The following is a 27,894-nucleotide window of genomic DNA, read 5'->3' on the forward strand; positions in this document are numbered from 1 at the left end:
CAAGACAGAACGTTCTTAAATGGAAAATCCAGACTGTGAGATCACTGAGATATCGTCAGTACGTGATGCTCGATGCATTCCAGCACTTATTCTGCATTGAGTTTAAGAGCCGAATACCTATAGTGACGGCACTTTCCATACAAACAATACAACTTCTACAGCAGACAAACCACTGTTTATTCTATGTGGGATTTGTTGGTGTGCTTTGACAACCATGCATCTTAGTCTTGTCATGTTTTGGGATAAACTGAAAAATTACATGCTGTGAGTCGGAGAGGTCTCTGTTGGCTTTGTACGTGTTTTTGTAATCCACTGATACATTTCATTTGTGCATCTTATATCAGCGTTTCTTAGGTGATATGTATATAAGCTGACTTTGTTTTCGGGAGGTGGACGCCTGCCAAGCTGCAGACCACTTTTTAAGAGTGTATATGGGAAGATTTACTCTCATAGTAATGTCCTTGTCTTTAAATATTTTTTAAAATTTGATGGATAATTATTATTGTTGATATTTCTTGTAGTTGCTACCTGGAGAATGCCATTTTTCAAGGGCAATTCTCCTTCACATTTTTTCTTAATATGTACTGTATATTCTTAATGCTCATATGTGGAAATAAAGTAGTAAAAATAAAACGAAAAATGAAACTACAAAAACGGTTTTCTAACGAAACATCGGCAGCATTTCCAGCAGATTGGAGAGAGGATCGGCTCTGTGCTTTAAGATCAGCTGTTTCTGAAGATTTGGAAGCCACTCATGAGCTATCTCCCTGTAAAGACTCGCTGTCTCATCCTGGAAATCCTCATTATGGAAAAATGATACTGGAAACTCTCACTTGGACTGAGGCACGCTACAGGTGACATTGCCAGAGGACCGCGGACCTGAGGATTTTTTCTGTTACTGTCTGGACTGATCATCTATGGCTTTTTTCCTGTTAGTGTGGATGTTGTACATTATCGTACCTGTTTTTTTATGTGTGAAAAATTAATATAACTGTTGTTGAAAAAAACTATTAATGCTTTGCAGAAAAGTACAACGCCAACATTTATTCTGACGATTGTGTTGCTTACCTTCTGGCTAATTCGACACTAGATCCAAATTCATGTGTCATTTTAAATTTACATTAAAGACAGACTTACATGGACTCCATTGTCCTGTCTGCACTTTAATGTGCACTCCTCACCTCTCTTTACGGCTCGTGGGCTTCCTGGGACGCTGCCTTTCCTGTCCGGGCACAGGATGGAGGTCCGTAAACTGGCCAGAGAGCTGCTGTCATCCTCGGACCCAGAGTCATCATCGGGTAGAGGTACACTGCTGATCTGAGTGGCTTTCTAAACAAATAATTCAAAGAGTACAGGAAGGTAAAAAACAAAATTAATGTAATTTTGATAAAGATAAAAATAGTCTGAGGTTTAAAATACAAAAGTAGCCAATAATCTGCCTCAAAAGTAATGATCAGCTACACTGTAACCCTTTAATAATAAAAAATTAAACCTCACTCACCCCTTTCAGTGTGGTGTAGACTGGTACGTTGATATTTTTGTAGATCAACTGAGTGAACGGACCTGCTGCCGGATACTGGGGTAAGTTGGACCCTGCAACAAGAAGGAAGACATTTATTCAGAATGTATTTGATTTTCTGTGTATTTGTTAAGGACACATACATATCATGCCAACACCATATAATACAGCACTTAAAGCTTTAAGTGAGACATTTCACTTTTGCTAAAGGGCTCCAAATGTGGCCACAAATGGCAATTAGAGGAAAAATGGTTAACTCCAAAAATTGGCATAATGGTCATGAACCAACCAACCAAGTTATTTTAAAAAACCACATGGTCTCTAATTTAGAAAATTTGGTAAACTTAAAAAACTACTAAAAAATATATGATGCTTCCAGACTGTATTCATTTTTCCTTATTAGAGCGAGTTATACAAGAGATATACAAGACTAAACAGTCTATTTTTGGAATACTTTTGAAAATAAGATAAGAAATTGTAATACACATAGTAGACTAAAATAAAAAATAAAAATAGATGATTAACAAATATAAAGTACTTGTGTATTATTCTTTGAGACTTTTGACTTTTTTTGGTCAACAAAACTTAATTCTGTTTATCACTGCTTCAAAAATAATGACTCATTATATTCTGGGCTTTTTTCTTGTGTGTATTTGAGTTGTATAAGTAGGAAAATGGCCAAAATAAACTAAGCTTAACTAAAACCAAACAGTAGCAATAGAAGTGAAGAGAAATAAAGTCGGTACTGACTTTTATATCAGTTTAACAGTAAACAGTAAAAATTGATATGGTAATTCCTACAAGAGCCTGTGTACTTGCAAAGAGTAAAAAGAGGGCACTCGTAATCATGATAAAGATATACAATTCAAAAATTCAATCTTAAATAGTCTTGAATTAAAACAAAATCAAACTGGTCCATGATATTGGTTTAGAGATCTAAATGCTCAACAACTGATGCAGCTTGAGGCACAAACATGAGAGGACGCTGAATAAGATGAGCGAGCTGTGACTGAATCCAAAACAGCTGCTTGGCAGTCCGCTGCATGTACCTGGCAGTCAGGAAACTCAATAGTCGGAGCGCTGTCAAACCTCGCTGTCTGCATCCTGACAAAATGCATGATGTCGAGACAGACAGCACAGCAGTAATTACACCCAGACCGCGTCCTTTCATCGCAGCTGATTAAAAAGCAGCCTCTCCCCTCTGCTCCTCTAAACCCCCGCCCCTCTTATTCTCTTCCTCGGCTCTTTAAAAGAAAGAAAAAGAGCCTCCTGAAGAGGAGCCCACACCTGTGCAGGTGTGTGCAGCCTCGAGCCAGAGGAAGTGACATCAAAGGCCGCAATGACAGATCCAAACCAACCACACACCTCCACAGCAGCTTCATCATCAGCTGAACGACAGGTCACCTCACAGCACTGACTCATCTCACACACCACCCAGGCTCACACAGACAGACGAGGACACACACACACACACACACACACACACACACACACACACACACACACACACACACACGCTTACACATTTGAGATCTACTGCTAAATTGTCAAAGACAACCGTCATTTAAAATAAAAATGATTTTTAAAAAAGAACTTCTCAGAAAAGTCCGGCAATAAAAAGTTTCACAAAATCTTCATTTAAAAACCGAATCTTTTCCCTGTTTTACAAAAGAAAAACAGCGGACTTCTGATTCTGGTTTCTAGTTTGGGGGGACTCACCTCGTCCAGGGCCTCTGGCTCCAGGACTGGCCTCTGATACTCTCATTCCTGACTTGGCCACAGCGTAGATCCGACTCTCCTGCAGACATCAGCAAAGTCAGGAATATTCCCCTTCACTTCACTTCAACTTTCACTAAAAATATTTATATAATGTTTATTTCTTTATGATTTAAATACATATTACTGTGATTCTGTGTCTTAAAAATGTCGCACTGTTGGTGTTTTCATGAGTGGACTTGTAAGTAACCCCACCTGAAGGCTTTCTTTGTGATACAGCCAAATGAGCACGCTCAAGATTGGCGTCTGGCCCAAAACGTCCGTGTGGCAATAAACAATGTTATAAGTGTGCAGTCCTGATCCTGACTGCATTATAAATACCTTCACATAGTACAACACTCACACACACAAATTTGTCATTTTATAGAAGCTTTTATAGAAGGCAGCCACAGGTGTGAATGTGGCGTGAATGGTTGTCTGTCTCTGTATGTCGGCCTTGCAATAGTATTAGAGTTTTCTCCTAATAAAGTGCAACCCGCCTCTCGCCCAATGTCAGCTGGGATATATAGCCCCCCCGTGGCCCTAAAGAGAATAAGCATTTATGGGGAAAGAATGAATGAATGAACTATCCCTTTGATATGGTTATCATTTCCATGTGACAAGGGATGTAATGGAGGCGAGATATTTTACAGTTTTGCAATAAATCTATAATTTATAAATATAAGATATTCAGTATTTTTTCTGTTTTTCTGCATAATGCTCTGCTAAATATTTACTTTTGATATTGGACAACACATAAGATGATACCAATATGTCAGCAGATAAAATCATCCGACCGACATACCAGTCCTCTAATTTTAACTGTTTTAAATAATAATAAAGGAAGGGGGGGGTAGATAATACTGATCTCTCATACCCATGATGGGAAGCGGTGCAAAGGAGGCGTTGGCGGTGGATCCAGCTGCTCCAGCTCTTCTGGAAGTCCCACAAAGGAGACTCCGTCCCGGAACAGCTCCTCTGATCCAGACCCCTCCACCACCCCGTCCATACTGTCAGGAAGCCCGTCGTCAATGTCCGTTTCTTCCACGACCTGCGAGAAGTGCGAGGTGGCGGTGCCTGTGCTCTTGAGGGTGGAGGAGGTGGAGGATGGGGTCATGATGTCGATGTTAACGTTGAGGTGGTGGAGTCGGTCCAGGCTGGGCTGCGGCTGGCTGTAGTGCTTCTTCACCAGCTGGATGCTGTCTCTGGGGGTGAGCGGAGTCCGGACTTTGGGGAGCGTCATGCTGGTGCCCGACTGGTGAACTGGGGGATTCGGGAAGGGGTTGTTGGTGGAGGGGGAGCGCGACAGGAGCGGGCTTTTGGGGGTTATTCTGAGGGGCGACTCTGGGGAGCTCGGTCCATGGGCCATCTCGTAGGCTGAGGACGAAGATGATGATGAGGAGGAAGAGTGAAGGCACTGAGAGCGGAACTTGCTGTTGAGTTCATCAGAGGAGTTGTCTCTGTCGGAGCCCCCCGCCTGACCCTCTGGGCCCACTGGGAGCTCTGGTCCGCTGATGGAAACAGGGCTGCTGGGACCCTCCCTGCTCCGAGCATCATGGGCTGCAAGGTCTCCGAGACAAATCCCTTTATTGGACTGATCAGGATTCCTTTTCACATCTGAGGAGACGCATCATTAAAATATTGACTAATGTGGCCAAAATACAATTAAGGCAGAAGCAATTAGTCACTGTAAACAAATTAAAATGTAATCAATTACTATACATCCATATAATAATAAACACACGATGCATCGCATCATTTGGAGATAACTTTTGCAGACTGGATTTTGGTGAGACCACCAGTCTGTCCACCACTGCCGGTTCTGTTCATGTGATCATGTGATCAGCCAGACATGAATTAAAGAACAGGCTCATTGCTTCAAAGGCTTCCTGCTTCCCTTACCAACATAACATAAATTAAGAGCAGCACACCTGTCAACGAGGTCTTGATATTAGCCGTGGCCCCTCGGGGACCTGCTTGTCTCCAGCTGTCGTCTTGGGCAGGTGGTGTGCCGGGGCAGCTGGGAGGAAACAGCGGACTGCTGGGCACCAGGTGGGTATCCATTACAGGGGAGGTGGCAGGAGATCCAGAGAACGCAGGTTTCTCCAAGAGAGCTGGAGAAGAAAACGAACACCAGAAACTTAATCTCTTTCCTACTGGAGCTCTGGGAATATCTTCTAACAGACACATCAGTTCTCCACTTATCTACACGACCTTTTACTAATGCTAAAAAAAAACTGACGATATTTACAATATTATAAGAAAGAAATATTAAGGAGTGAAATACCCAAATATAGTTTGCATACATTTTAGATTACGTAATTCAAACTAAAGCATTAACATTACTTTATGACATCTAATCTGATGCTGACCTTCATAAAAATTCTCTCTTAAGAGATCCGTCTTCCGCTAAACTGTCTTACAGAGACAAAGCACATTCATTTGGTCAGTAATGACTTCACTTTTCTGTTTTACAATTACAAATTATATACATTTAAACTCTGTGAAAACAGCTTTTTAATTAATGTGATTCATTTAATATATTTGAGCTATAGACTGTAACAGTTTATTGTCTTAAACAAACTAGATTAAATGGATGAGTAAGCTGAGAAAACACATTATTTTTACATGCAGCTCTGTGTGACAATCATCCAAAGAAAGAGTACAATACTTCCTTTTTTAAGGTATTGTGTACTGTTGCAATCATTTTTTGGAGGATAAAATAATCAGCCAGTAGTGACATAAAGTGAAGGCAGTTCAAGATGTATTTTTTTCTAATTTTCACTGCTCTCGCTCTTTATTGAGCAGCACAGTTTATGGTGCAGTTGTCCAAAACAGAATAATCACCTTGTAGTTTGTCCTGCAGCAACATTATCTGTTCAGTCTGCTTCAGGTTGGCCATTTTCAGCTGCTGGTTCTCCTGCTCCATCTGCAACAAATCACATATACAGAATATATTAAATAATAACTTTCAGCAGCCATATACTACACAACTGTTGTAGTGAAATCAAGAGCTACGCCTTTGAAACTGCTAACATAAAAGGAAACCTCAGTATTTTAAACAAGGACCCTATTTTCCTGTGCTTTTTGTGTCTAAGTATTGAGATAATACACCTTTACTCAGAGGCATCTCTCGTTGCTACAGATGACGTCGACTGACTCGACTGAAGCGTCTCTCTACATGCGTGATCTTACCTCTCTGAGCTTTAGGGTGACCCAGTCTTTAATCTTGGCAGCCTTCTCCTCAATAATCTTTGCCTCCTGGGCTCTGACTAAAATCTGCAGTCAGACACAAAAACAGCGTTTGTAGATTATTTTAACTGGCATTTTATGAACATAAATGGACATTTCTGCTCTTTATCTGATGGCTCCGTCCATACCTGTTTTTCCAGCTGCACCTCTAATCTCTTTATCACAGTATCTTTTTCCTGAACCTGATTGGTCAGGTCTTGGTACTTCCTGTACAATGAGCTCTCTGATTCGCTGGTTTGTATGTTTGCAGACTTCAGCTTTTCTTCCATGACATGGATCTGAAAAAGGAAATAATTAGACGAGTAAATTCACAAGCACGGCCAAGAGAGAGATCAAATTAGCGTGAGTCATCTAGTTTTGATGGGCACCAGACAAAGCCAAAAGAAAAACACTACAGATACTTTTTTTTAACCATCTCTGACGAGGAAACGCTTCCTAAGCCCTCAGGTATTTCTTGTTTTTAAAGAAAGGGCACCATTAAATTACTACCTACAGAAAAACACCTGGAACAGCCAGTAATGACGGCAAATGGGAGATTAAACACAACAGCGAGAGAGACAGAGTATGTGTGACGTACTGAGAGAGGTTTCCTATCAAAGGTTGACCCTTTTAAAAGTTTGGAGTTCAACAACAAAACAAAATCCAACCGACTGTGTGAATTTATGGGTCCCAATTTTAGGATTTCTTCTCACTTCTGTCAGGGCTTGTAAGTGTTGTGCTGTCTTAACATATTTTCCAGAGTTTTCAACCACAAATTAGAGCCTTTTTTAGGCAGATGAAGTTTTTGTTCAAATACAAAAAGGAGAAAATTCTAATCGCTGAGAAAGACTATGAGATGCAGTTAATAACACTGGGTCTTATTTCTACAGTTTTGGCCAATGTCTCTTTTAGTTATGATAACAACATAAAAAGTAATCTGTAATCTAATCTTGACGAAGCTGTGATGACAAATTCAAACGTGGCAAAGAACACAAGCGGTAAGATCAAAGGTTGTAAAACGACAATTATTTAACCACTTTTTGATGGTAAAAGCAAAAGAAATAATCCTGTGTGAGGCACGACTTACAAAGCTTACAAAACTTAAAAAGCGACTTCCAGAAGATGCATTTAAACTCAAAAAGGAACAGGAGCTGTGTCACCAAATATATATATATATATATATATATATATACATATAATAGAAGTGCAAGCCTCCCAACAACCTTTGCTGCAAGTGCTTTCAAAGTTAAACCAGGTAGATAATCTTTAAAAATACAGTTTACGGTAATTTGACAGTAGGTCTTCATATTTTTTCTCCAAGTACATTAAGTTTAGCTAACTTTGGAGTTTGTTTAAAACCTGTGTGAATATATGACAGCTCGTCTTTTTTTGGCCAGGTCGGACTGCTCTTTGCAGATATAGTGGAATATCTTTAAGGATAAGAAGTACCTGTTTCTCGGCACTCTCAGCCCGCTGGTCAGCCTCTGTCACCCTCTGCTCCAGCTCCTGCATCTAAAAATAGAGACGAAAAAGTTACATTCATTTATTCATTCATTCATTCATTCATTCATTCATTGGCCGTAATTGCCAGCTGTTATTGGGCGAGAACTGGAATACAACCTGGACAGATCGCCAGATTATCGTAGGGCTGAAACTGAGAGACAGACAACAGTTCACGCTCACATTCACACCTACAGTCACAAATCAACCTAAACTGCATGTCTTTGGACTGTGGGAGAAACCGGGGAACCTTGAGAAAACCCACGCTGACACGCGGAGAACAAGCAAACACCACACAGAGGGGCCCCCCAAGATCCAAAACCTCACCCCAACCCAAACCTGGGACTTTTTGCTGTGAGGAAACAGTGCTAATGATGGTTTGAAATCATCATATAAAAATCAGCCAGTCTTCAAGAGTTACATCTACAACCCAGAACAACCGGTCCTGGCAGGACACATCCCATAACCTGCCATAAAAGACCTGATTAGACAGAAAGACCACCAAGCCTGAAATCTAGCACACACACACCAACACATGCATGATACTAAATCCTTCCTGATCACTGATACCATACGGAGACATTTACAAGATTAATGAGCTTTCACATATCAACTGTGTTAGGAACATGTCTAATAAAGAAAATCTCTGTAATACAAAATCGGTTGAGAAAGCAGCACAAAAAGAATAATCTGTAAAAAAAAATCAAAAAAAAAATCAAAAAATGGCCTGTTTATTGAGGAGTGGTACTTTATTCAGAAGGGCTCCAGCAGCTGAGAGGCCCTCAGAGGAGACTCAACATCTTTCTACCGCTGCTCAAACAGTGTGAAGAAGAATGCTACTATGTGTGTGCACAAGCTTGCGTCACCTTTTGTGCAAGCATGCATGCTCATGCTTTCAAAGGCAAACATGGTCCATCCTGCACACATCTGCAAGCACCCTCTTTATCTCTGCAACACAAGTTCAACACAGGACTCCCTCTCTGCTGCGCTCAGTGACCCAGGTGAAGGAGAACAAACACGCTAATGGATTCACTCTGCTTGAGAGATGCATCTGAATTCCTCCCGTCATCTTTGTTTCCCTTCCCTTTGTTTCTTTTCTGTCTTTTTTTCTCCCCTCTCGTCACCTCCATAAAAGGCCTCCTGATTCCCAGAATCCACCACTCGCACAACGTCTGACCGCTTCCTCGCAGCCAGATTAACGCTTGCGAAAGCCAGAGCGCATGTTGACGGTTAGTGGTTGGATGACTCCTCACCTCAAGGTCAAAAGCCTTCGTCATGAGTCAAAGGCTTTACCGAGCCTGAGCCAAAGAGCAAACAGCACTTTGTCCTCCGTTCAAAAAACAATAAATAGAAGAGGCGAGCACTTAAGACGAATAAAGAAAGTAAGAACACACAATGTGGAACAGATGTCAGAGGTCGTCATCAGAGGACGCCATCAGACGGCCTAAAAAACTGCCACATCCAGTTAGAGGTCAGGAAGAGGAGGAGGTTGGACCTGGACTGGGAAACCACAAACTGTTTATGCAGAAAAGAGCTTTAGCATCACAACTGGAGTTCATTGAATTCCTTTTGGGCATTTTTTTGTTGGGAGAAAGAGGAGACCATTACTTATATATCAGAGGTTCCATTTGATTCATTTTAAGACAGAAAACAATTATTTTTCTGTGCAATCATTACAATGTTATGCATTCTTACAATATCTTTGTTCTGTTTTGTATTTGATCTTCTAATGACAGAAGTTCCCATCATTTATAAGTTACTTTTAGCTATTTCATAAGATAATCAGATGCTTCAAGCTATCGTAGAGGGATAGTTCTAAAGTAATCCAAGTGTCCTGAAGCCCCGACATGCCAAGTTGTTTTGAAAAACATCACTGGCATCATGTTTTTAGCCTTGTGTTAGCCTCCCCCACACATAGTAGTTTTATAGCCAACAAAGGGACTTGGTGCTAATTTCAGAAGTCTGTGTGTGTGTATGTGTGTGTGTGTGTGTGGGTGTGTGTGTGGGGGGGGTTATTCCTTTACCGCTCGCAGACAATTTTTCATCCATTACTCCCAGCTTATGACTTAAACTTTAAAACATCACTTTCGAGCTATATGTCACAGTTCATCCAGTACATTCTACCCCTATTATTTTAACTATTTATCCATTACTTTAAGCAAACTGTTTTTATCCATTACTTTCAAGTACCAGTTTAGACTTCTCTGCTCGCTTTTTTAAAGAAAAATTATTTTAAAGAACTCTCAGTATTATAAAGTTTTGTTCAGGTTACAGTTGGCACAACAGGCGCATAGTATGTATAGTTTATTAACAAATCGGATTTTCTATGCTTTCAAATGAGTTAAGCTACTTCAAAATATTTCCATGTCCTCCCTGGTAACTGCAGCAGTACCCCGGGTTGAGAATCACTGATACACATCATCTGTGTCCGAGCGATCACATGAGTGACCTGACGGTAACAAAGTGGCCTCTGCAGCCTTGAGGTGATCAGATATGGACACAGACTGTGTAAGCTACTGCTGTCAGTTTATCTCTCTGTCTCTTTAGTTACTGCAGAGTCCAACTGTTGAAGCCTGAGGCGCTGAGCAGGCGTGAGACAAATATGCCTGCAATCTAGCATCTGTCAGGCTGCAGTGCAACACAGTAGCTCCTGCTGCTGAGGAGGCTGAAAATGGATGAGGTGGGAGTCATGTTTCGTTACGCGTTGTGTTAGCAGTCTGAGTTGCATTTTGTATCTCTGGAATTTAAGGATAAGTCTCAGGATATTTTGTATGTTTCCTACTGTCAACTATGAAAAGACTTAAAACAATAGGTTGATCTGAACATGTTCCTGCACTACGTCTAAAGTCAAATTTTTTTATCTTGTAAATGTCTTGATTCGTACTCTTAAAATTATTATGTTGTGTTTATTGCCTTTTTATTAATCATATCAATTTATTTTTTCATCTCTCTTTTTCATAATCATTGGTCTTTTTTCTGATACGTTTTTTCATCTGATCTTTTGTTTAATTTGACCTTAATTTCTCTCTTTCCCTCGTTCAGCATTACTGCTTGCCAAAGTACTTTGTAAACTCTGTTTTAAGAGCTGCTCTACAAATTAAAGTTACTAAATTACCATGAGCATCAGCAATGCAGTTCAGCTGATGTCAACCCCACATACATGTCCTTCGACTGCCGTGAATAATTTACATAGTTCCAAATCCAACACGGTGTTAAGAGTCACAGACATCCTTAACAATAGTCAGACAAAAAGTCAGTGGTTTTTGCTCTTTTTATGGGATTTCATAACAATAACAAAACATACAGAATATCTCCAGCCTCATCCTTTACTACATGTATCTTAGCTGAAAATACTATTGAAAATTTTCCTTTTTTTTATATGAAGTTTTGCAGAATAATCTTGAGAGTGTTGGCCATCTCTGTCTCAGTATGGATTCCAGAGGGACTGATAGTATCCAGCGGGGTCGAGATAAGATGAGAGGGGTCTACAGACACCAGATCATCTGCTTCTCACACAGCTAACAGATCTGTCACAGCTAATAACTGTTTACTGTTACTGACAAAGATTTGAGATCTGATCCCAACTGCATTTTCCTCACTTTACCCTCAATTTTGTTACACAGTTCATGTGATCAGGATGTGAAAATCTGGCAATAACAACACTGGTCACAAAGGACATTAATTTAAACATTAGAGGATGGTTCAACTGTGAAATATCTGTTCACTGAGTGCTCCACCTGCCTCTCAGCTTTAATCATTAACTCACAGCTGATGGTTAGTTATGACTCCAGCTTTATCATTACATGTTAAAATAAAACCTGTACAAAAGAAGGGAGGGAGAGAGGACTGATAGAGAAAGAGTAATAAGGCACCAGTGGAGAAAGAGTGAAATAAAGGCATCACAGTGTGAATACTATGTGGGACATCAGGTCTTAGATACTGTAGTCCAACACACAGCAACTCAATTTACGAGACTTCACAACAAGACTTTTCATTGAGCAAAACTTGGCTGGATGCAATAAAAAAACAGAGTGGATGAAGTGAAAGGCAGAAAAACATGTCATTTATCTGTAAGATCCTTTGCATGGTGTTATCAGACACTTAAAATAACAATCTGAGCCTGTTAGTCGCAAGAACTTTAAGTGGACGTACAGCGACAAGGACAAGCGGTTACAGACAATGAATGAACGTTGACAGTGGTTTCAGTGCAGTAAACATGGCAGTACTCTCGCTCATAAATCGGCTGATTTCAGAAATTGTTGCTCCCCTGAGTCACTGAAGGCCCAGACACGCCAAACCAACAAAGAAGAACTAGCAGCCACAAAGGCCAAGTGTTGCTTTGCTTCATGTCGTCTGCGTCTCGGTCAATAAGTTTCACTTGACCACCCTGCAGAGACCATTGCCAGCTAGCATGTTCATTTTGCGTCTGCATGAATAACTCTCCATACCAGCAGGGGGCGGTAGTATTTATGTATTAGGCATTCAAAAAGGGAACCTGGAAGACCGACAGGATGGATTCAAGACGCTAGTTAGCTCATGAGCACATTAGCAGTACAACCTGATGTTGAAGGAACAAATGATATTTACTGTGCACCAGCGAACAAGAAGGCCAACAATTACAAATTGTATCTACTAAAGACCTCAATGGATAAAAAATGTAATTTTACCCAATATAAAAAGTTAGTTTCTATCTCACGCCCTCTTGAGTTTAGTCATTTGTTTTCTTTTCTTACTTTCGTTTCTCTTCTCGTGCTGAGCTGAACCGCAAATCAGAGTGATTTCATTCACAGACGGGCTCCGGCGTCTCTGACACAATTTTACATGCTGAATCAGCCAGAAAAAAAGTGCCAACAGTGTGGGACACACTGCAAAAACAAGAGCAACAGATGCTCAGTGATGGCCAAACATTGACCAATGGCCGACCATCTGCGTGGAAAATCCAGGTTGGAAAATCCCGAAGTTTCTTTTTGAATCCACTTTAATCATTAAATAGATATGGAGACAAATAAGAGGGCATTTTATTTAGTGAGAGAGCTGATAAAGTGCTCATACAAAGACGGGTTTAACACAACCTAAAAGCATAAAACGCCAAAAAAAGGCTGCTCTTAACCTGTGATCCCTCAGGGGTTCAACACATGCTACAAATAAGATAACCAACCTTACCATGAAAAACAGACTGTAGCAGTTGAACTATCAGAAAAGCTGCTGATCCAAACAAACCCTCTCATGAAAATAAATGTTTACACGCACATGTGAACCCGGTGACCTCTCTGCAGTCGTCCTCTCTGACTGATACCACCGAGTCTGAGTCAAACAACTGTGTTTTGCTCCTCGAGCCACGTGTAGCGTATGGAGGAGATTAATTTAATTTGGCCAGAATTAGATTATCCAAGTAATGAAGGGAAACCTTAAAGTGGAAATACCACCCTATTTAAAATTCCCTCTAAATAAGGTATTTCTATATTGTGTTACAGCCTAAAGACATTCGACATGCTTATATTTCCTCAGCGCTTCTTCTCTTAGTTGATCCATTTTTTCTTGGATTCTGGTTTTGTTATGTAGCAAAAAATCTTTAGTATTGTGATCGTAATGTTTTGCTTTATTTGGGCCAAAGTATTTATTCTTAATCATCAAGTTGTGTCATTTCTGCACCGGAGAACATACTTTATTTTCTCCAAATCTCTTCCAGTTCCTTCTGTATGGAGAAGATTCTGTTTTCATGATCCACCAGCTGACAGCTGTCCATTGCACTTTTCCTAATCCACTATAAAAACTCAAACAGAGAACTCCTCCAGTTAAACTCCTCACAAGGCAAATGGGGCATCTCCTCCTCTCTCACTCTCTCCTCCCTCACTCTGGGGATAAATGCCATGTCACAGGCAACCACGTCAACTTTTTTTTTTTTCATGTTTTTCCATACCAAAGTGGGTCAATGCGTAAAACACTCCTAACTTGGCAAAAGAGGAGATGAAGAGCGTGAAGCAGACTTTCCAAACAGTAATAACATGACGGCATGGTAGTCACTCAGCACCCTCCCTCCCCTGAAAAAAAAAAAAAATCAGAAAAACACACTCAGCAGCACGGGCCTCCACTTAAACCCCCCTCAGTGTGTGCACATGTGTGTGTATGTTTATGAGAGGAGTCAAAGAAAAAGTGAGATTCATTAGCCTTTTATTTTGGCAACATGCCCAAAAGAACATTAACAATACATACTGTGCGTGCTGCGTATTAACAGGGCAGTAATTAGTCCATTTTCAGAGAGCTTGAACTCCCTTTTATTCTTGGCATCAGGGCTAACATGTACAAACAGTGCATTAGACAAGTGTGGGACTGAGGTTACCACTTCTTTAAAAGGCAAAGCGAGCTTCAGCTAATGGCTGAAATGATTCTATATTTTTCTTATTGTCAGAAAAATCCCTTGAAAAGAGCAGAACCAACAAACGTGAATCAATCCACCTCCAAGCACATGCTGACTTCCACACTCTGTCTGTCTCCATCCTTCTGATAAACTTCTATAATAAACGTCTGTGGCATATAAGCCCCAAACCCATTTTGTCCTACTGGAGACGTAAATCTTTGCAGACAGCTCACAAATACAAACTTTCAATAATAAAAAAACGCTGAGTAAGCTTGCTGCTAGATTTAATTGTTACTCAAAAAGTTCGGGGCTACTGTCCTCTTCCCTGTAGTGCTATCTATAAGTCCAGATTTTTTTTGGTATGAGTTGCAGAGTGTTGGAGATATTATCCATAGAGATGTCTGCCTTCTCTTCAATATAATGGAACTAGATGTCACTCGGCTTGTGGTGCTCAAAGCACCAAAAATACATTTGTAAAACTCAACAGCAATGTGCAATGCAATGTGGTTACTCAAGATAATCCACAGACCTTGTTGTGTTTCAAGTCTGAACTATTTTCTTTCTACCAAACTACACCTGCCAATCATATCATCATGCAGAAGATGATTAAAATGACAAAATTACTTTTAATACCTAAGTACATGGCACAAGGCACAAGGTAGATTTATTTGTCATTTTTCTTAAACGTGGTTTAAGAAGAAATGAAATTAAAGTTGAACCTAAATCCTGCTACAGTAAATATCAGATACTTTAAGACTTTTACTATGGACACAGACTGTGTAAGTGACTTCAAATTCTACCAGAGTCATTTTCTGGTACTTTTATTCAAGTATGGCTTTCAGGAACGTCTTTCACCACTGGAGTTAGTCTTTAACCCTTTCAGAAGCCTTCACAAGTATTTAGACCTTCAAACTGTGAGTAACTTGGCTTGAAAACATAGGGAAAAAGGCAATAAGTAACTTGGCAAGAAGTGTTCCACATACTGCAAAAAAAGGTAGGTAGGTGTTTAGATAAAAAAAAAAAGGGAAATATGCCCAAAAAGGTATATTTGTAATCATTTTTGCTAATTTCTGGGTCATGCCTGTGTTGCTCATAACCTTCTTTCCATGTTTTTGAAAGAAATCAAGCCAACATGCTCATGTTTTAGGAGGTTACACAGGAGTGTTAACAATAAAAAAAGTATACATCATCAGAAGATGTATCTTTAAGAGAAGAAGTTTTACTTTGTCAACTTGTGAAAAAAATCTTTAGCTGGTGTAGATCCTCCTCTAAGATTATTGTGATGGAAGAGCCCTTCATTAATGACCTTCTCACAGTGTGTGTGTGTGTGTGTGTGTGTGTGTGTGTGTGTGTGTGTGTGTGTGTGTGTGTGTGTGTGTGTGTGTGTGTGTGTGTGTGTGTGTGTGAGTGTGAGACGAGCTGGAGGTCTGACAGAATCTGACAGCAGACACAGCAGGGAGTCGTCCTGCTCTTATCAGACTCATGGGTTATGTTTGGACTGTAAACATCCTGCTGACCGATTGAATAAATCACTCTCGCACTCCAGAATTAGAGATGATACAGAGAGCGAACCACTGCGACACTCCAAACAAAGGCAGCTCCGAGCTATCCGAGTCTATACAGAACGGCCACTTGTAAAGCTACAAAGAAAACCAACTGAAAACTGAAGGAAAGTCAAGACAGGAGAACAGTTTTCCTGCTACTCCTTCTCCCTATAATCCAAACACTTCCACTCTTTTACTAACAAATCTTCAGGACAGAGCTGAACCTCCTGATGACAGCTGATTGCTTTCCAAAGTGTCTGGTAGTCGAGCTTAACAACCGCCACAATTTAACAAGCATTTGGCCGGCCGCTGGCGGTTATTTCGCCCCGACTTGAGGGGAGGCTCCACAAGTGATGAGTTAAATGTTAAATATTCATTTTGGCTGAAACTGTAGCCAACCTCTGATGATACAGCATGAGTGGAGCGAATGTTTACCAAATAAGCTGAGTAATCCCATCTGTCTTTACGCACACACATAAACACATAGTCATCCGCACCTGTATTTCTTACTGATTCACATGCTGTAATTGTCTCCACATGAACAAAACACTTCAAAACACTCCATAAGAAGAAGAAGAAGATGAGGCAGCGAGATCTGCACAGTGTTTGGTCAAAATATCTGGTGGCATGGCCTAATTTGCAGACGAGAGGGGTATGACTAATTTCTACAGTAATATGGAACCTTAAACAGCCACATGTTCAGTTAATTTTACATGATTTATGCCAAATCAGTCAGGGTCAAATCCTCAGGTCAAATGTGATCTGATTTCCAGTTAACTCTTTCCCTTCTGTCCTTATAAAAGTGTTTCTGAACCTCGTGCCCCATAAAACTTATTGTTTTATGATAAACCTGCCACTTTCACTTACACGCCCTGCTTTTTTGGCTCTTTAGGTTGATCAGTATTTTGTTTTGTTCCCATAGTAACAAAGACAAAGCTTTACATTTATAGGTCAAACTTTGTTCTGACACTCAGCGAGAGTCTCCACATCTTGGTAGAGAGGCAAAGGATGAGATCAGGAGCACAATTTATGTTTCTCTGACTCGCGGCTGAGCTCAGGTTGTTAGAAGTTCAGCAAACCGGATTCAGTACGCTTTGGACAAACTACATTTCCCATCTGTCTCGGGAATGCCGTGTTCCCTGAGGAGGAGTTGGAGGTAGTTTCTGAGGAAAATGACATCTGCTCTTTTTGTACTCAGACTTTAGAGTTTTTGAGGGAAGTCATAAACTTCTCTCATCAGGATTTGTTTGCTACAGCTATTCGTGAATTTACTTAAGTTTTAAACTGGTCATCAGCTATTAACAGTAATTAAAGGGTTAAGACTGACTATGAACTGCAACAACCCCCTTGAGTCTGGCTGGGGACCTTTGCTGCATTTTTCTCCTTCATTACCTGTCATCTCTCTACGATTGCTTTCTCTCTACGATTGCTTTCCCCAAAAAATTACCAATAAAAAGCAACTTTGTAAACATAAGCATAAGCTGTAACATTACCTCAATAAAATAACAGTTTTAGGACAAACGTTAAATTTAACTTAACTGATGATGCATTTCAAACGTTGGCATGATGCATGTGTATACATGGAGAAATACATATGTTTTACAGTTGGTAGTATGAAAGGAAATATCAGATTATCTTAATTGTGTTATTTTTGTAAAATACACACACATATATATAAATAACGCAGGTTTACATTATCGTTACACAGTTTTCTGATCAAGTTTTAGGCCAAATATATTCTCCATATTCCACGTGACTTCTTTTGAGGCCTTTTAACACCGTGTTTTTTTGTCTTGCGCTTTAATTTGGATGTTGGTATATTCTTTGCAAACAATTGCTTTTGTCAGGAGAACTTTCGTACATAAAAATATTTAGCGGTTAATTTTACAGAGCTTTCGCACAAATAAAGGCATCAATGAGTCAGACAGTGCGGGACGGACGTCACGTCACAACGTCACAAAAAAGGTCGACCTGTTGATCATTTATGTATCACAGCACCATGAATTACATGACAAAGGACACCAAAACTCGTAAGACAACATGTGGAGTAGCACCGCTGAGCAAGTACTGTAGGCTCTTTAGTCTGAACCAAAATGCAAATTTTTACTACACTTCGTAACTGTGACAAAAGCAGGACATACCAGATCTACTGCTTCAGTTCTTACCTTTCATAATAAAAGGCCTAGACATATAAACTGCCTAACTGCTTACCAGAGGTATGACTAATTTTAATATTAAATATTTGCATGCGAGTATTTTGCATTTTTATGTTGTTTATTCATGACATCCCCGTGTGTAAAGGCCTCTCCTCTTCATCCTTTGTGGGTCATACTGTATATTAGCAAGCTGGCGTTACTTTTGTCAGCTAAGCCAGCTCATTTACTTTGCTACACAACAGTTATGCCTGGCAGCTTCTGGATATAAATATTTAGTGTAACCGAATTTGAACTTATGAGGAGCTGGTGCACTGGCTCCTACAGTGCAGAGCTTCTGCTTGCTCCAGTAACAGTGCAGGCTGATTATTTCTCTTACCTTCTCTGCCAGCAGCTCCCTTATTTTCCCCGCCTGGAGCCGGAACCTCAGCAGCTGCATCTCCAGAGCGATGCAGCGTTTCTGCCAATCCACGCTGGCCACTCTGACGGCTCCTGACCCGCCGCCGCTCTCTAGCACGTCAGCCATGGCGAGGATTCAGAGCTCTGGACTCAGACTGAACTGAAAGACAGAAGAGAAAACTTAACTTGTATATGGTTTGTCTGATTTGAGTTTGCTGTCAAGAGTGTGCTGTATAAACTATCCCATCCTTAGTGACACATCATGTTTAACTTGGATCAAAATCTTTCTTTTCTTAAGGCATGAAATGTACCAACCCACACAGGATACACACGTACTCCTAAAAGAGTCCAGCTTCTGTTTTCATTTACAGCACAAGAGCAGAAAAAAAAGTGATTCAACCTCTTTAAATGCCCTTCGTTGACCGCACTTCCCATGATTCACTGCGGAAATGTGAGTGACGAAACAATAAGTCCACAATGGCACGAGTTTAATGAAGTGCTTCCTCTCACTTTCTGTGTTGCGCTGTGACATGTAACCACAAATAAACATACATACATCCACATGATCTGCAACATTTCTCTCTAGAGAGATCGCAGCCTGAATCTTTCTTTCCTCTGCGTCCACTGACTCTCCACATGCCCACACACACTGAACAAAATCTCAGCAGGGAGGCTCTGTGTCAGTGGGGGAGTCGGGTTCATGCGTGCCGGCTCCCAGGCCTGCCAGCTACAAAGCAGGTCAGCGCTCTGCTTTTTAGCCAAATTACCTACTAACCCAATCCCCTGGTCTCTACCCCCCTACATTCCCCACCCACAACTCCCTCGCCGTGCAATCCCTTCTTAATTACAAGGCAAGAGTGAAACGGGATCCTGCGCAGCACAATGGTGTCTTTCTGCATGACAGTCCCATCACAGCGAGAGAGGGGGGCCGTCAGCTCGCCTCGGCAAAGAAAGGAGGAAAGAATGTGTGAGAATGAATGGGCCGAGGGCTGAATGTGGGAAACCGGGACACTGAGGTTATTTTTACCTGAGGAGGATTGACTAGTGGCTATTTTTCTCTGGACGGACTCTCATTCACAAAGGTTAAGGCCCAACTGTGAGAACTCAATAAAAGTCTGATTAGTTTGAGATAATAATCAGCTCTGAGGTTTTAAACTCACACGAACCCAGTGTATGTGAGATTTTGCATTTCATTGACCAAAATGAAACCAAACAAAGTTACAGCAGAACTACAGCCATTTTCAAAATTCATACGTTATTCCTATTGTCTAAGACAGTCCCAAAATATTAGAAAACATGACTGAATCTCTCCCCTTAATCCAAACACTAGAGTGCTTAAATTAAAATGTTTTATGTCATCAAGTAATAAGTCTGGAACTGCTCCATAACCAATGAATTGTGAACAATGTTTGAGATCATTGGTTCACTACTGGTGGGTCGCGGTCCAAAAGTGTGTCAAGTTTGTAAAAAAAACACTTTATTTTGAAGCACAGTGAATTTCAAGAGCAGAGCTTTTATTTTGAAGTGCTGTTTATGTTGTTTTCTTGCCATATGTTTTGTTTGCGTTCTAAGCCAATGTGTTGTTTACATTTTGTGAAATAAAATTGGATTTTTGATCATTTATCTAATGTGTGGACTTTAAACTAATGACTGAGGAGAAATTTGGACGGCCTGGCTGGTTGGTAGCCTGTGCAAAGCTCAGCTCTACCAGTATCTGCAAGCATGATGCACTGCTGGAGTTTGGGGGTTTTTACCACCTCTGTACGAAAATCATACATTGCATTACACGGGCAAAGGTCCAGAGGCCTAAAGTTTCAGTGGCCCCCCAAAGGCCTGTCACTCACATGAACACAAACAAACCATGAAGAGACTCAAAATGACCACAAAGAGATGCAAACAATCTGCAAAGAGACGTAAAATAACTACAAGAAGGGTCAAAACGACCACAAGGAGACACAAAACCATCACAAAGAGACACAAAATGACTGCAGACAGAAATAACCACAGAGAGGTTAAAAAAAACATAAAATTACCTCAACAAGACACAAAAGTACCCCAAAGACACCCAATCCACGACAAAATGACAAAAGAGACACAAAACAACGAAAAAAAGGCCCAAAAGTACCACAAACTAAACCTCGAAAAGATTTATAACGACTACAAAGAGACTAAAAAACACCACGAAGTCTGTGTGTCTTGTTTCTAAGTAGGAGAGATTGTGGGGCCCTTTATACATCTGTGGCCAGGGGCCCACTGCCTCATAATCCACTCATGATTACATCAACTGTTAAAAAATGCAAACCGCAGACAAACTCGTGTTACGTTATGTCACAGGCATCTTTGTCACCAGATAATGCTCAAATTAGCTAATTGCTAACATAAGCATGCTATTAGGCTGATGTTTAGAACGTCTAATGTGTACGTGTGTACCATATCACGCCATCCAAATACTTTTGAGATATTTCAGCCTTGATAAAAATGGTGGATTGACCAACCAACATCCCTGGAGCTACATGGCTAACAAAAAACCCAAAACCCTGTTGTACCCAAAACAAAGCTCAATAATTATGACATCCATCTGTAACGGTATCTCTACCACAAAATTTCATATAGTGTTTCCTAAATTGCACATCAGGCAGCAGACACATGACCAAAGTTATTCACTTTGAGAGGTATTTATTACTTACTGACGTTACAGTGCTGCCTCGTCGCCGTCTGTTCTCAACTATGTTGCATTTAGTGATATTTATGCAGGCATATCGTCCAGTGTTTGCATATTTTTTACCAGAACTAATATAAAATTCACATACTAATCGTTTCAGACAAACTAAAACATCTCCCAAACATTCTCCGGGTCCACAAAATCAATGTCCCACTCATTGTTTACAGACTTTATACTTGATGACATCACAAGTTTGAGACTCTTAATTTGTGGCTTTGAGACTGAGTTGCTCATGTTCACAAATATTGATTGAACTTTCCTAGACAATGGAAATAACATATTGGACTTCTATATGTAGGTGGTGTTGCCCTTTAAGTAAGTTGAAAGTAAGTTTGAAGTTAAAAATTTAAGCAGGATTCACACAGACAGACTCAAAGTGCAGCCAGACACCGTCAGCAGAACAGCAGACGTTCAAAGTCCAGCAACTATAACTGCACCATGGCACTCCCTACAATTAGCATGCTCATAAATACAGGCTTAGCAAACAAATTACAGAAGTCATGCATGCGGAGGTTTCGCCAGCCGACCGCTGTACCCAGTCAAGGTTCAGCTACCGACGTCTCCCACTCTCTCTCCGGGACAGACCGGAGGGGATGAAGGTCAAGAAAAGCCGGACGTCGGCGTGGGGAAAAGGGGAAATAAGGCCACTTAAATAAACCCTGCTGGGTCACGTTGGGGCAAGCCAGGACAGACGAGTCCAGGCGTTCCTCCAGGAGCTAAAACAGCTGGGTGCAAACAAGCCATTTGATGGTTAAACACTCGGCGCTGCCATGCTAATTCTCCCCGGAACAACTCCTTTAGCTTGTTGGATATAAAGAGGGTTGTTTCAGTTTATGCCAATTGGTGCCAGGAAGTCAACTGCAAAATAGACAAGTGTAAACTTTTTACTGAGCAGGATGAGGAAAGGACCAGAGGTAACAAGAGGTCACAATGTCTCTCTGCATCAGTGTGCACAAGAATTAAGTCGACTGCACATCACCAGCCTGTCAAAAATGAGGTCATTTTCACATGCCCTTTTTATCGTGCTATAGAGAAATGAAATGAGTTAGCATTTTGCTAACTTTTGCTCTGTTTTTTTGCAGGAGTTTTTGGTTAGATAACTGAAATAAGGTCTGTGGTTCAAAAATCCAAAATCCAATGGAAACATCCTGTTGGGCTTTTTCACGAGGGAACCAGCGTACAGCCAACTTCTGCATCCCTTCTTTATCCCCCCTTTGCATTCTTAAACAGAAAAAAACACCCCACTCCAGTGTGTGATTTTAGGTAACATGCCAGCATGGCAGAACCAAAAAAGGATTGACAGGCGCTTTGTTTAACACAACAGCATCAGCTGCTAGTGTGACGTATATGTTCTGTTGATACAGACGCTGTTTCTGTGCTGTTACTACCTCCCGTTGTGGCTTAAAGGCAAGACCACTCTGTCTCCCCATACCACAATCACACCTTATATACAGAAAGACAAGGTGGCATAACAATGCAATACTCCCGCCTTTAATAGACAGTGTAAAAAGGGCTGCTGTGTATGTGTGTGTTGCATTAACATAACCCTCCATTGTGCGATGGTTTATAGAAAAGCAGAAGACAACTTTCCATCGAGTCAACTCTTCTATAGGATCTAATGAATACTGTTCTCTGCTGCAGCATCTCCTAAGTCTGACATATTATGCCAACACTGGAAACACTCAGGTGGGAGGGAGAAAAAAAACAGCCAAGACAACAAAAACAAGCTTTCCAGGATCTACATGTTTGGTAACACTCGGGCCACCCAGAGAGTGAGGTGTATGCTGGAGCCCAGAACGGTGACTCCTCTCCTGGCTACAGACAGACACCAAGGCCCTGGAGCTTCTTCCATCCAGTTGCGAGAACTTGCACGTAGCCGTGTCCAGAGCAAACACTGGGGAGGACGACTGAATGGAAATGCTACCGCAACCGTCCCAGCAGGCTCGTTTCTACATCTGCCATCGCCGACAACTGCTTTCCATTGACTGCACTGACAGTTATACTGCATTATTCCTCAGACTGAGTGAGATTTGATATCCAGGGAGGAGAGTTTTTATTAAAAATGTGGAAGCTATCACAGACTGTTATGAAATTGTTTGGACGGGCCGGTGTGCAGTGTTTTTGTCTGTCGGGCTGCTACAAAAGTGGATTGTTTGACTGCACCTTTACTCAGAGGATGCAAGGAGCACAAGTGCAAGTCTCAAGTCAGCCCTTTCACTGACTACAACCTCCTTAATCACTACATATTCAAACACACACTCCCCGGCCGGTCGTAACTCTTCAGCGCTGGCTTACCGGAGCTCAGACAGACACAGATGGAGATACACACTGAAATAGATTGGAAACAGACACACGCACACATGCACGCACGCGCACGCACACGCACACACACACACACACACACACACACACACACACACACACACACACACACACTGCTGAGCATGCAGCTGCGGTGATGTAAGTGATTAGGTGGTTCAGTGATATCATCCCCGCCAGACATTTCAAATCCCCGCTGTTGTTGTCTCTGCCGAGGTCCAACTTGGCTTCCCCACGTTTCAGCGACCCGCCCCCCTCCCCTCCAATCTCCACGCTGTCAAATAAAAAAAGACTCCCATCAAACAGCACAGGAGCATGCGTGTAAATCTGGGTCAGTCACTGCAGAATCGTGTCAGCGTGGCAGATCTCTGTGTGTACAAAAGCAGACAAAGACGAATTATCTGAGAGCACCAGGAGTCAAGTGTGTTAAATATTGCCTTATCTTCTCCTCGGCGGCCCTGGGTGTTTAACAAAGGGGACCTCTGTCGATTCCCGCTCAGTCAAGTAGGCCTCACACTTTTGTTTAAATTAGTGCCTCACTATTTTGGTACAGCTGGGATGCATTCCTATATATAAAGGAAGGGGGAGTGTCCAATGCAGCTACATGTTTCTTAACCTTTGACCCTCTTCCTTTAAAACTTGGAGGTTGATATGCTTTAAAGGTCCCATATTATGCTAATTTTTAGGTTCATAATTGTATTTGGGGTCTCTATTAGAACAAGTTTACGTGCTTTAATTTTCAAAAAAACATTATTACAGTAACATACACACCAGTATTCCACTATTATTCAGAATATTGTTATATTCTGAATTTGACATGGTCATATAAACTGCATATTCCATATAAATACTCCGAATCTGGCCATTTCCAAATGTAGTATTTCCCATTAAGACATGGAATATGTTGGTATTATTCGGGTTTTAGGAGCAATATTTGAACTCTCGCCTGTTTATGGTCAGAGCTGTGCGTTGTCATGGATACGTTGTACACAAACCAATCAGCAATACAATTTGCAAAGCTGTAAGGTAGAGATGCATGCAAAAGAAAATCACACATTTCTGGTTGGAAGGAGAAACACACCTGCTTTTAAACTTTACAAAAGATGTGGATATCAACATGATTTGGGATACATGCAAATATCACATCGCTGACCTTTTGAAGAAGGTGAATGAAGACTGCTGGGAAACTTCTACTTCTCCATATTGTGAAGTGATAAAGGACATGTTAAAGAACGCTAACTGGAGTATGCATAACTGCATGTAAACGGTAGTGTAAGTGAAAGACTGATTTTCTTCACAGATGTGAACAGCTTAGCAGCTATTGTCGTTTTTGGAATAAGGGCAAAAAACAGAATATTTTGTGCATGAAAAATTTACTCACCGTCTGCCTGAGTATACATGTATTCACCCTCTATCTGAAATGCTCAGTTTTAGCACCTGTCGCTTTACATATCTTTGTTTTTCTTCTTTGGAGAGGTGATCAAAACATTTGTGTCTTGAAACAAATTGAAAATCGACAGGTTTGTGCAGCAGATCAATGGAGTTTACACTGATGGTTAAGTGTTGGAACATTATTTTGCTTTCCAGGGCTCCCACCAGTCAGGTGACTGAATATTAGGAATTTGTCAGTGCTGCTGTAGTCTTTCACATCTGCGTTTTTAGGATCTTTGCAATTCAACCAGGAATGACTATACTGGCACTGTAGCAGCAGTTTCTAGGATTATATAGGAAAGTTGTGACATCACAAATTCACTGAAGACCTGATGGCTCATTTAAAGTCACAGTTTCTAAATATGGCGTGTGCATTCCTCTGTGGATTGAAGGTTTTGATAGTTTGACATATTTACGTAGCGCCTGTATCTGCTCTAAAGTGGAAAAAGGCATGAAAATCTGACTCATATATAATACGGGACCTTTAAAACTCATGTTTGCCCTACTTTTTATTGTTATCTTGAAATTACTCTGATTTAAAAGGCCATTTTAACAGAGCAATTACTCATATTAGACATTTATAGCACTGCAGAGGCCAATGCATGTCTTCAGCCTACTTTTTAAATCACAAATACACCTCGTATTCATTCCTCTGCCATTTATCACCTTATCTATCTCCTCCTCCTCTCTCTATCTGCCTCATCTCTCCTCCTCCAACACCTCTCACTTTCTAACGTCCTGTGCTCCTTCCCTCTCCTCCTGCAGCACCTTTCCCACCCTCATCTTTCCCTCCCTTCCTCCACATCCTCTTCTCCTACCTTTGCCAGCAAGCAGCTCTCTCCCAGCTCAGGTTAATGACAGGCCTCAGCAAACTGACCACACTCATTATCAGTCTCAGCCTTAAATACAGGCCCTGACATTCTTCTGTTCTGAGGTGTAAACATCTACCTCTGCAGATCTCCTGTCCTGCACACACATTTAACAGTCTCAACTCCCGTGCAGCACTGCAGGCTGCAGCACTGCAGGGCATGGAGAAAGGCTTTGCTTGCATGAGATATAGCAGTGATTCTCAACTTATGGCCTGCAGGCAAATCTGGCCCCAGACAGGGCAATTTGCTAATTCACAATAAAATTAGCTTTTAGTATACATAAGGTGCAAGAGTGACTAAAACAACATAAAAATTGTTTATCAAAAAAAGTGCCAATGAAGGATCCACTGACAGAGGTCCCAGCTAAGCCCCTAATATCCTAAAGTTCTAGAAATGTCCTAAAATCCTAGAAGTGTTCTGAAATCTTAGAAACACCCGAAAATCCTATAGAAATGTCCTAAAATCCTTAACACGTACCGAAATCCGAGAAATGTCCCCAAATCCTAAAAATGTTTGAAAATCCTAGAAATGTGCTAAAGTCCGAGGAAATGTCTAAAACTCTGAGAAAGGTTCCAAAATCTGAGAAATGTCCCAAAATCCCAAAAACTTATAAAAATACCAAAAACGTCCCAAAATCCTGGGAGCATGCTAAAATCTTAGCAAACGCCTTAAAATTCTAGAAAGGTCCTGAAATCTGAGAAATGTCCTAAAAATCGAGAAACATCCTAAAATTCTAGATATGTCCTAAAATCCTAAAAACCATCCTTAAATTCTAGAAATGTCCTAGAATCCTAGAAACACCCTAAAATCCCCCTAAAATCCAAGAAGCGTTCTAAAATCCTAGAAACGTCCTAACATTCAAGAAATGTCCTTAAATTCTAAATGTCCCAAAGTCCAAGAAACATCCTAAGAGCCGAGAAACATCCTGAAACACGTATGGGGCTGCTGTGACTGGCCCCTGGTCTCCTGTTATTTAGTGAAAGTGGCCCCAAAGCAAAGCAAGATGTGTATGACTAAGATGTAGAAAGAGCCAGCCCTTAAACCATGCATCGGGAGATAGAATATATGTCTTGAGTTCAGGTATTAGTTTGGGAAAGGTGGTCAGTAACAGATTTGGCGGCTGCTGCTGCTGCTGGAGGGGTCAGATGGATGTATGGAGCAGTGTGATTTCTCCAGATGCACATAAGGATGAGCAGAGGTAAAGGGTGCACAGTTTCTTCTAAAGTTTTCTGCATTCACATATAGACTTAATATAGCATGAATATGTTTTTGGAGCTACCCCAAGGGCAAGTAGTGGCCAAGATTTTGTCCAAAAAAAGGCCACAAGGAACAGGTGTGCCAGACGCGCAAGGATTAGTAAAATAGTAGCAACCGTAAAACCGTCGGTCAGCAAAAAAAAAGCTCAAACAGGCTTTAGAAATCTCCCAAAATAATCAGCTGCAGCTGCGGCTTTTGCCCCACAAAACCTCCCGCGTCCTGGTTAAATTTATCCTCTGGTTACAGCATTAAAACCAGTGCTCGATATGGAAGAAGCAAACAGATAAATCGTTTCTACAGCGGAGTCCTCCAAAGCTACTTTACCTTGTGACTTTGTTGTCTCTCCCCCTTCAGTCGGCTTCCTCCGCTCACGGACACCTTCCCCGGTAACTCGTCGCACTTCGGCTCATAACTTCTTCTTTTTCTTCACTCCGTCGACTTTCTCTCATTCCTCATTCATTTCTTTTTTTCAGTGTTTCATGTCTTGTGTGGACTCCCGGTCCCACTGCTGCTCGTCCTTCGCGTCTCTGTGCAGCGCAGAGACTTCAGTGGGACTTCACTCTGAGCTCCATTCAACAGACTCATCCCATATTCCTTTAAAGGGCCCAAACAGGATCAAATTTCTCCAGGAGTCAGGCCCCTCTTGTGTGCACGAGCTGCTGCTCAGGATATTGCATTAAGGCTGGCTCGGGTTTATTTTTTTCTGTTAGGATGTAAACACAATTTGAGGATTTCTTTGAGTTGAAGGAAAAAGTCTGCTGCTCTAAATCCTGAAAAAAAAAAAAATAAATACAAAACCACAGTTCATTTTATATTGTATATTATTGTACTTTATAC

General features: G+C 41.1%; 1 protein-coding gene across 1 annotated transcript in view; it reads right to left on the reverse strand.

Annotated features, from left to right (window-relative positions):
• The window catches only part of plekhh1 (pleckstrin homology, MyTH4 and FERM domain containing H1), a 45,962-nt gene extending 18,441 nt beyond the window's left edge, over positions 1-27,521 (reverse strand). Inside the window, exons 1-11 of the mRNA XM_088087547.1 lie at positions 27,382-27,521; positions 18,440-18,619; positions 7,955-8,017; positions 6,655-6,804; positions 6,470-6,553; positions 6,122-6,203; positions 5,206-5,388; positions 4,152-4,891; positions 3,239-3,317; positions 1,502-1,593; positions 1,182-1,329 (exon numbers count right to left, since the gene is read on the reverse strand). Coding sequence (XP_087943673.1) covers positions 1,182-1,329; positions 1,502-1,593; positions 3,239-3,317; positions 4,152-4,891; positions 5,206-5,388; positions 6,122-6,203; positions 6,470-6,553; positions 6,655-6,804; positions 7,955-8,017; positions 18,440-18,586 — 1,768 coding nt within the window. The 5' untranslated portion in view covers positions 18,587-18,619; positions 27,382-27,521. The remainder of the gene's footprint in view (positions 1-1,181; positions 1,330-1,501; positions 1,594-3,238; positions 3,318-4,151; positions 4,892-5,205; positions 5,389-6,121; positions 6,204-6,469; positions 6,554-6,654; positions 6,805-7,954; positions 8,018-18,439; positions 18,620-27,381) is intronic.
• Between the last annotated feature and the right edge of the window lie 373 nt (positions 27,522-27,894).

This window comes from Plectropomus leopardus, chromosome 14 (assembly GCF_026936395.1).
Source record: "Plectropomus leopardus strain MGB_pleo_1.0 chromosome 14, ASM2693639v1, whole genome shotgun sequence".
Classification (NCBI taxonomy): Eukaryota; Metazoa; Chordata; class Actinopteri; order Perciformes; family Serranidae; genus Plectropomus; species Plectropomus leopardus.